Raw genomic sequence first — 10,921 nt, 5'->3', positions numbered from 1 at the left:
ACAGAGACTCTGTGTTTGACTGTATTTAAATGTTGCTTTCATACAAGATCCAGCCCAGCCTACGCTTTACCCCGAATGTATATGAAAAGATATCTATTGATAGGCCTAGGACTATATTTTATACTAGAATGTTAAATGTTATATACTGTATCGAATTATAATAGTATGTATGTGCAATCTTTTAGTCCTACTATATGCAACATTTTGGAATATGTAATTTAAAAAAAAATTGGCTTATCATTTTCTTAACCTGATATATTATTTGTTCTTTCAAAAGTGAGAATCCACCTGAAAGCAGAAATGTTCTTCTCTCATTTCTGAAGGTTTAAAAAATTGTGAATGAATGACTTTCTACTATGTCTTAATATTTGATATGAAGAAGTTCCTCCAAATATATGTACTTTGGAAGATCCTACAAGCACTAAGTATGTAATTAATGTATCTTGTTTTTCATTGGCAATGTCCTTTCTAATTGAAGACTCTTAAGATTTTAATATAATTTGAATTGGAGTTTTTTGGTGGATTCTCTCTTTATGTGCAGTATGTGCTCATCAGTACAGAAGCACAGACAAACCAAAGGTAATTTTCATATATATATGAAAGCTATAGATAGCTGTATTTCTTGGCCAGGTCTTAACAACCCAGTTTTCTTTATCCAGCCGTTACAGTTTACAGGCCTGTGTGGTCTACTGTACTTACAGGAATTTACATATAAAGTCTGTAGTATTCAGCAGATACTTCTATGGGCCTTCTACATTCAGAGTTTATCCCACAGATCAAGCCCCCCCCCCCCTACAAAAACGTCTTTTAAGAAGTGGAATTTAAGTTTAATATGCACTGATACATCATGCAATCCCTTGCTAAGTGCCTTTTTAAAAAGTTTACCGTCTGTTTGTGTCTGGGAACCTCAGGGGAAGTAGGAGTGCAATGGCTTTTTTTTTTGTTTGTTTTTATTGTCTAGTCAATGATTAACCTGAATCGGTTTCCCTTCAATCGCCATCAGACGTCTTTTTTTTTTTTTTTTGCTATTATCTGACGCCTTGGTAAAGTCGGCCGGCCAGTCGTTGTTTGGATATGGTCTCTCCTCGCATTTCTGTTCACGTTGAGTTTCTTTTCATTCACGTGTCAATTTTAGATCTGTTGGTTTTATCGCAGCTTAATGTACAAAATAGAAATCAGGAATAAAATGGGATGGAAACTTGTACTTGTTTTCCTGTTTTTCTTTTTGAGTTTTTTTTCTACAGAGATTCACATGTTAATGCAAATGATCACTACTACATAAACATTTCATGATTTTATTATTTGAGTCATTATAATAAGTGTTATACAAACAAGCTGTGATCTTCTGATTTGACATGTTTATTCTTTATTTGATGAGCTTGTTCACAGATAAAAGCTCACATCTGGTTTAAAAGAAAAGGTAAGAGCTCTCGTCATTGGTTAGCTTTTCCTCAGGGCCACAGCTACGTCATGTCTTCTGTTTTATTTTTGGTTATGTGGCGTTTTTATAATCTGAGGAGTTTACATCTTGCAATTACACTGTGGGCTTTCTTTTAAAGGGCGATTTGGACATTTTTTAGACTCAATCATACATTTTACTGTGTTTACACCCAAAAAACAAACAAACACAGTATTAGTATTCCTTTACCAGAATTATATTTCTTGGCTTGAAAACAACATCAAAACCATTATATATGGAGATGAAATAATAGAGGATCAAACAGTAAAATAAATAATATTTCTAATAATTAGTGCCAGGATATTTTTGACTTGTGTCCTCGGGATCTTTTAAATCCTGGCTACAGGTTTAAAAGAAATTACAAATCCAGACTTAAGCTAACTCCATGAAGCGCAAACAACCTTCATTCCATTTAATAAACTCATAACTTGTTAGGTTAGATTAGGTATTATTAATAGGGAAACACTTTCAAAACTTGAAGAACCAAACACACATACTGTAAAGAAGGAATAGAAAAAGGTGCAGTTGTTAGTTGTTAGTGGCCACAAGATGGCGCACTTGGTGCTCTGGGGGTCTGACTGTAGGCTATAGGTCAGAGACTGAGTGAAGAGATTGATATTTGTATCGTCTTTTATTATAAAGAGGTATGATTAGGATTGTAGAGATAAAGCAGACATTGGAAGCCCTTAAAATTACATTTAAACATAAAACACTTTAAAATCTTCAATACCGTTACTTAAGAAACAGTTTCTTTCGCAAAAGAAATGAACTCAGATGCGTAAATTCGGGCTTTGAACTGACAGGTTAACTGCTATTCTTTTCCATTTCATTATTTAGAAGAAGTAGATAAAAAGGATGGATGAGGACAAGGGCATTTAATTATTCCTCCCCACCGTCCGGCCGTCGTGCTCCTGGTAGGCCGATCTGTCGTTTCCTCCATTAGTGTCAGCTCATTACAGCTATTGTTAAACCAATTATAGAGGTGTTAATGGACGATGGACGGCCTATTGGCATGAAAAACGGCCCGCAGAGAGAGGATGTGAGTTGGGGGAGCGGGGGGGCAAATCGTGGAAGCGTATTATTAGATGTTTATTAAGAGGCAGGATGAACTGCGGTGCGCCACCACCAAAATAGTACTAGAGATCATCGTCCAAGACGTGATGTTAAATAGGTAAACAGGCTTCACGCAATCAATGTTGACTATTCTAAAGAGACACACACTATATCTTTACTCTGTTCATTTTCTTATATATTCTCAATTCTTCAAATCTCCAGTGCAAAGAGTTTCTGGATTTCTCTGAACATGATTGATGCTGCGTAACCCTGGACATTCTGTTTATCAGATTCCCCAGCAGCACCTGAAGGCAGCAAGATTATTATGGGTCTAATATGCAAACTAACAGAGCAAAAAAATCTCACATAGCTATGAATCACACATTTGTCTGTGGAAACAATGAAACGATCAGTTTTGAAATGTAGCCTATACGTGTTGAATGAGTTCTCCCTGATTCAGAATATCTGATTCACTTTAAAAGATTTATTGCATTGTGTTTTGTTAGTTTGGCCTTTCTGTAAACACCTTTTTTGGGTGTCGGAATTTGAATTCTGTTCAGACTGGATAGTAAAGTTTAGCAAGAAGCCGGATGTATAATACTATAGCCTAAAGGTTTGTTATTTGGAGAAAAAACCCTCGAAATTAATTTTACCCACCTTTACGTATTTTTAAAATCAAACAAACACCAAACTAACAACAAACGTTCCATTTGCTCAATACAGTATTTTATTGAATTATGATGAAGGCAGGGAGGTCAGAATTTAATAACCTTATCATTTCTCCAAATATCACCATGCAGATGAATTAAAAAACCAAAACAAAAAAAAAGCTAATCTCTTTCAGGCTTAATTACATCATTACAGACACTGAGGTGTTACTTCATGCCACGTGTTAATCGACTTGACAGCGTTTTGCAAACAGGCGATAATCGTTGAGTCTTTACAGGTGATGGCCCGCAGAGCGTCTGATTGACAATATATACGCTGCTATCACACGTAAGAAATATTGCGATGACAGACTGAGCATTTAGAAGATCTGCTGGTAAATATTAAGAAAAGGCGTCATGTGATTACGCGTCAGAGGAAAATAAGTGAACAGCCATCAGGTAGGCAAATATGGAGGCCTATCATAATTATTCATATTGTAACAAATGTGCAGATTTGTTTTAACTGTAAACTCAATGTAGCCTGACACTGATTCGGATCTTCTTAGACCAAAGCTTTCTGCGTATTTCTGATGCGTCTGCGGCTCTGCGCGTTCATATTCCTTCCTGTTATTTCTTATTTCCTTGGGATCTTTTCTCACAGTCTATAATCCCGTCGACCTCCCGCCTGCGCATCAATTACATCTCCATTGACTGGCCATTAGGCAGAGGCATTGACATTCAGAGGCCTCCGTCTGCACCGAGGCCTGATGTGTATTCCACAACACAAGAGTCAAGGCCTATGCATTACACCAAGATTACATTATTTATTGTATCTCTCTGTGAACGACGGATCGTGAGAGACCCTGCTTGTGAGAAACTTGTTTTTTTCTCTCTCACGACTTCGTTTACGCACAGATTGCGCACTTGAGCATCTAGGAAACTGTTAGGGATCCACGTGTTGTAACTGACCAAAATGTAACATTCAAATCTTTAATACAACTTACAATGAATCCTAGCAGAGCTTTTACGCACGAACCAACATCTTATTTGGCATTATAGTGTATCTTTTGGCATATTTGAATTCATTTAATGATGGCTTTTATTGCTCTGTGATGATTTACAGTCTGTTTCTAATTTTTCTGGAGAGTTCAATGAAGTAGGGTGGGGTTCTGTGGCTTTGCTGTGATATACATCTTCATTTACATCACTATCAGGCAAAAATATTTGACTATCATAACCCAGAATCTGAAATAAGCTTGACGGTTGCTACAGTTAAACCTCGGAGAATGTGTTAATGATGCATAGCCCCAGAGAAGTGATAGCCAAGAGAATTAACGACTTTCACACCAACCCACCCACCCACACACATACACACCCACACGCCACTAAGCTGCCCCCTCCATAGTAAAATTAGTAACAGTCTACGGATAGGTAGACAGATTTTAATGTTCTTAACATATTCCAAATGTATTTCCAAAAACGGAAATATAACGGTAAAAATCGGAGGAAATGTTTAATTTGAACAAGTTGTTCTGAGGTGGACTGAATTTTTGTCAAATGATTTCATTTATTTGTGAAATAACGTATAGCTGTAGGTTAAAACTCAGATAGGCTGTTAAATAATCCACACGGGCACGTCGGCTTTATGAATTTCACTGTTATATTAAAAAAAAAAAAACTTACTCAACTCCGTCCCTAAAGGATTATTATGGGACAGACGCATGTCCGGGTGGCCAGGTGCAGCAGCCGGGCCAATATACAGCACGCCAGGGGGCCACATCGGCCTTTTTGCAGGGCCCTTCCTGGATCTGAACACGGTATTCAGATGTCAGGAGTAGGGCGGGACCGGCCGGGACCTTATAAGAAGAGGGACGTCCAGGTTTCTCTTCTGTATTAGCGCGCTACACCTCCGTCTATCACACGCTGAGTCCAGAGGCCCCCAGAGGACAGAAAAAAACGGGCCAGAAGTCAACATCTGCAAGGCCGAAAAAAGATTAAGGTTATGAAACAATGGATGACTGACCAATAAGAAATATTGACTTTACTATTCCCAGGAGCGTCACGTCACTCTTTGATTATTTTTTCCACACTTTTTCTGACGCTAGATATTTCTCTTCTCTCTTGGCAAAAAAGGAGACAACTTTCTGTTTGGATTTTTTTCCTGCTTTGCGAAGGATTTTATATTCATTTTTGATATATATATATTTTTTAAACAAAAGCCTGTGATAGGGTGCTTCTCCTCCAAAGACTTTTGTTGGGGATGTTGAGCTCTGTGAAGATGGAAGCCCACGATATACCAGAGTGGAATACTTTCTACAGCGAGGCCAGTGAGGTAAAAAAAAAACAAAAAAAACGCACTTACAAATGTAATTAACAACGACAACAAATAAAAACACTTTGTTGTTGTTTTTAAAAATGTACTCGTGTTGTAATACCGCGGGGATATTCCTCAGAGGTGATTCAAAATTCAAGCGAAGAAGAGCAGATAAGGAGTGAAGATTTTATTTGCGCACATTTTCAAGCAGGACGAAAAAAGCTGTAATACTATGAAAACTTGTGAAAGAACTTAATATAGATTTAACAGTAACATATTAACCACTATGGAAATATTGTAATAGAAATTATATACCTTTTACGTTTAAAAGTTTAAAAACAATGCGCATCAAGACCCAAGTTAAAATTTGACAGGAATATCACAGCAAGACCAAAGGAGAAAAATGCTAAAAATTACCCAAACGTATTCATTTATTCCATATCTGTTATAATACAATTAGAGAAAATAAGTAATGAAAATAAATTACATAGCAATAGTTCTTTTTCCACCATAAACCCACTAAAACCGATACTTAGAAATGTTTTTTTGTTGAATTGTTGATATAAGAAATATACATTTCATTATAAATATACAGGCTCTGACTAAAACATATTTTTTAAAGACATTTTGCTCATCTATAGACCTTCTCTCTTCTCTCTTTGTGTCCTGGCAGCAGTGTTGAAAGAGTTCAGGTGTAAAGGCCTAAATGTGACAAGACTGCGGCAGTTTTGTCCTGTTAATTCAATTAGAGGTAATTTCATCAGCAGCTTCATTCTCACCTCAGCTCGACCTGATGAAATTACCATGAAGAAAGAGTCTGGCAATATTTAACCCAAAGATCAGTAAGGGGCTCGAGATTACCCTTTATCCCCTGTGGATTTGGTTTCTTCGCATATTAAATACTTTTCCTTCACGCCACACTTTCTGACTTCTCTCACCAAAAAGTTTGTCTGGATAATTTAACGCCTAATTATTCATCTTTGACTGAAAGGCAAAAAAATCAAAATTCTCCACTTTGGTTGAAGTACTGAGCTTGTTTTTTCCATGGAAGCAGCGGAGGAGGCCGTCTGAACCGAGAGGCACCATGACGCGCTTTTTACGCATTTTCAGGTTAACATCGCTGTGTGAAATCCATGTCCTCTCTCCGCGCACTGAGAGCTTCATTGTGCATTGATAAGGAGTCACTTTTAAATGGAGCGTCAAACCACTCTCTTCCCACATGCAAACATTTATCGCACAGAAGATATTTAAATGTATATCAACTACTAAAGAGTTGTTTTTTGTTCTAAAGTTCAAAAGTAAAATTCAAGATTAGTTCATTATACTATTTTCACTACCTGTAACTTTTGTTTCATGACATTTGAAAGTGATATTTCCTCTGTGTTTCATTATGAATAACCAGATTTTCCTCTCTCTGTCTCCAGATGTATTCCTCTCCCAGCACCATGAACTCTGGTCTGGGCTCCATGGGCTCCATGGGCACCATCAACAGCTACATCAACCTGAATCCGGCCACCGCCTCCCCCGCAGGTATGAACATGGCATACCCCAGCTCCAGCCTCAGCAGTTCCCCGCTGGCCTCCATGGGCTCCGGGCCTGGCCACATGTCTCTCTCACCAGTGGCCTCGTCACTCAGCTCAGGCCCTCTAACCCAGTTGGGCCCCGCTGCTCCCGGCTCCCTGGGCTCCTTGTCCCACTACCAGAACATGGGCCAGTCCATGAGCCAGCTGGGCTACAGCTCCACTGCGAGCCTGAGCCGGCCTGGGCCGAAGGAGATTCCCCCAAAGCCTTACCGACGCTCCCTGACCCATGCCAAGCCGCCATATTCCTACATCTCCCTCATCACCATGGCAATCCAGCAGAGTGGCAGCAAGATGCTCACCCTGAACGAGATCTACCAGTGGATCATGGACCTGTTCCCCTACTATCGTGAGAACCAGCAGCGTTGGCAGAACTCCATCCGCCACTCGCTCTCCTTCAATGACTGCTTTGTGAAGGTGGCTCGCTCACCGGACAAGCCGGGCAAAGGTTCCTACTGGACTCTGCACCCGCAGTCAGGCAACATGTTTGAGAATGGCTGCTACCTGAGGCGCCAGAAACGCTTCAAGATCGAGGACAAGCTGGCGAAGAAAGCAGGCAAGAGCCAGGAGGGGGGCTCGGGTAAAGGAGGCCACGGTGGAGATCACCTGGTGGAAGATCACAGCCCCACAGGAGGATCAGAGGGAGCTGACTCCGCCCACTCAGACAACTCCCACCCGGGCTCTTCAGATGACCAGCCGCATTCCCGAAACTCCCTGGTTCAACTAGACTGCCCACCGCTGTCCTCCTCACACCTCCACAGCCCACCTGTCTCCCTGACTCCGTCCTCCTCCACATCATCCTCCATCCCTCCATCCTCCTTGTCTCTCTCCGCCACCTCCTCCTCCAACCCTCTCCTCCATTCCCAGTCTTTACCAGGCAGCACTCACCTCCTGCCCAGCTCCATGCAGCAGCACATGGACCTACAGAGCGACGCCCTCAAGTCTCTGGACCCCCACTACAACTTCAACCACCCATTCTCCATCACCAATCTCATGTCCAACGAGCAGAAGATGGACCTCAAGTCCTACCAGGACCAGGTGATGGCCTACAACAGCTACACAGGAGGCTCTCCTGTGGGAGCCAAGCAGATCTACGACAGCCCCGGGCCAGCCACCATGGACTCAGGCGCTTACTACCAAACTCTGTACAGCCGCTCGGTGCTCAACGCCTCCTAATATGGACATTCACCCTCCCCTACCCCACCCCACCCCTACACACACACACACACACACACACACACACACACACACCTGTTTGTAGAGGTGAGCCAAGATGGAGACTTCTCTTTCTCTCTTCCTTTTCTAAAATGGACACCCCAGCTCTCTTTTATCTTCCTCTTTCTCTCTCTTTCCCTCTCTGGCTCATGTCCAGTGGCCTTGGAAGAGACTCACATCTAAAATGGCTGCCACATTTGAGAGACCAAAGAACTTTTTTTTTTTCTTTTACCAACTCTGACGAACATGGAGACTGGTTGGTTACACGGAGGATAGAAAAGTGATGCTGGATGATAAAAAAAATTCAACACTGATGATGACGATATTTGACTCCTCTGTATGTAAGTCATTACAGATGTCAGATCCTCTCTTTGCCTGTCACAGGAACACTGCATGGCAAAATTGGCTTTGTATAAAATGTAAATAGAGGTAATGTGGGGGGAAAGGATATTTGCATTTATTTATGAAGGGAATAAATTTTAATATATCTTGTATAGTGCTCTGCTGACCAGTTACAACCCAAATGTGAGGGGTTTTTTTATCCAAAGATGGAGAGAAGGAGGCGAGTTTCAGGTTACTGCTTCAGGCAGGTGTTACTGCAGTGGGAGACAGTAAAGTTGATTTAGTTTTTTGTGTTACAGCATTTCTCACATTTCTCACTACTACGTTCAGTCAGATCTGTCAGATCAGACATCCGTCAATATAAATGTAGCCTTGGAAGTTGTTTTTAAGAAGAAATGGTTTGTTGTTTATGGTTGATATGAAGAAAAAAACCCAAAGCCATTTTGTCCTTGCTGGAGCACAAATGAAAAAAAAAAAAAAAAAAGGCGAACACTTTTGCAGCCAGAAGGAAAGAGGCAAAGTAACTGTGGTAAAAAAAAAAAAGAAAAAAAGAAGAAAAAAAACTTTAAAAAAGGCTGTTGTGTTTATATTTTTTTCATTTTCCATACACATTTCCTTTTGTTACCTATACGGGGGCATTACAATGAAATGCTTTTCCACAGACTGTAACATTTTTGAATAACAGATAGCGAGTGAGGTTCAGTCAGTTACTAAAACAGTGGAGGGGAGGAGAGATGCACTATGGGAGGATTTACATACAGTACTTTGCACTATGGAGCTCCCACTGGCCAGGTGGGCTGATGGGCTGGTGTGTGTGTGTGAGTTACAACAATGCTTAGGAATGCCCCCCTCCCCAAAATATTATCAAAGGATCAGCTCAATGGGATCAATGTAACAATGTAAAAAGGTTTCATATAACTCTCGCTGTCCCAAAAAAAAAAGTGCCTTTTCTTCAAATGACTGCTGATCTGATAAGAGATCAATGTATAGATGATCTATTGAAGGATTATTCTGATAAACAGCAGAGGACGCAGAAGTTTCAGGTCACATGATGTCCTTTGTGGAGCATATTTTAGTTTCAAAGAGTTTTATTTAAGCTATTGTCGCTTTTTGAACTTTGGAAGTGTGCTGATATAATATATTATTGTTTGTTTTTTTCTGTTTATGTTGGTTTAAATGTGATTAAAATCATTCATGTTTCATTTTTTCTTATTAAAAAGGCAAAAATGGGGACAAAATGTGCATTTCTTTTTCTTTTTCAGCAACATTTATGCTGAAAGTGCTTGTTTATCAGTGTGAATATAAGCTGAATATTATACAGTGTATATATATATATATATATTCAGTATATTCAATGTTGAAATCAGTATTTTGTTTCTTTGATTATTAAGCTTAGTATGTTTCCAATAACCTTTCAGAAATTCACTAAATCTTAAAAAAACAGACCACCACTCACAGGATTTCACATAGAAATGCTTTAAAAATTAGGGAACAATGTTATAAAAACTCTTTCCAGACATAGTTTGCAGCAAATTACTCACTTGTGTGCAAACATTTTAAAAAGCCAGTTCATTAAACTAATGACGCAACAAAAGTCTATTATAGTTAAAATCAGGTTATTGGCGAGACCTCACCAGTTTGTCTCGGTTACTCAATCAATCAATCAATCCCAGCTCTTTTTTTTTTGTACCTGACTAGCGGCTGGCTGGTGAGGCAGTGCTGCAGGAATAGCAGCGTCTTGTTGAAACAGCTCCTGACCAAATGACTGTGGTGTGTGACATGTGGGACTGGTAGACTAAACACGGCTGGCTCACACTGAGAGCCTCAAAGAAGACCTCTGCGCAGGCCATCAGCTCCGGCGGCATCACACACATACAACGAGACCCGGACCACTCCAAAAACTACTGACCTGGCTCTGACCCTGCACTAGAAAAACTATCAGTAAGTCAACAAAACAAAAACAGAGGGGAGAGGGGTTCAGAATGTTTTACTCCTTTAAACTTTACTGTCTCTTCTTGGCCTCGGCGGCGACCACTGACCGATTATGTCCTTTTCTGTTCATTCCAAACAAACTGCATACACGAAACAAATCACTTCCTGTTTGTGTCAAAGGAGTTCTTCCAAACAGTGTCTAACATATGGAAACACGCTGAATCACTACTGTATAATGTCTATAGAGATGCATGTGAAATGTTGCAAGTGATAACTTTAAAGCTCTAAAAAGCTGTAATGCTGTTATCATACTTCATCTAACTTATAGTGAGCCACGGGTGATTTATTTGCTTTACATTTGCAGCAAAATCAAAAGATA

The 10,921-nt window shown here is 40.0% G+C and overlaps 1 protein-coding gene across 1 annotated transcript; it reads left to right on the top strand.

Moving 5' to 3' along the window:
* Positions 1 to 5,043: 5,043 nt before the first annotated feature.
* foxa3 (forkhead box A3) lies at positions 5,044 to 9,632 on the top strand. Its single transcript, XM_053321227.1, has 2 exons — positions 5,044 to 5,491; positions 6,898 to 9,632. Exons 1-2 carry the CDS (start codon positions 5,420 to 5,422, stop codon positions 8,227 to 8,229), a joined length of 1,404 nt encoding a protein of 467 aa, XP_053177202.1. The 5' UTR covers positions 5,044 to 5,419; the 3' UTR covers positions 8,230 to 9,632.
* The last annotated feature ends 1,289 nt before the right edge of the window (positions 9,633 to 10,921 follow it).

The sequence above is a fragment of the Scomber japonicus genome, chromosome 6 (assembly GCF_027409825.1).
Source record: "Scomber japonicus isolate fScoJap1 chromosome 6, fScoJap1.pri, whole genome shotgun sequence".
Taxonomy (NCBI): Eukaryota; Metazoa; Chordata; class Actinopteri; order Scombriformes; family Scombridae; genus Scomber; species Scomber japonicus.
This window is presented reverse-complemented; position numbering and strand designations above follow the sequence as displayed.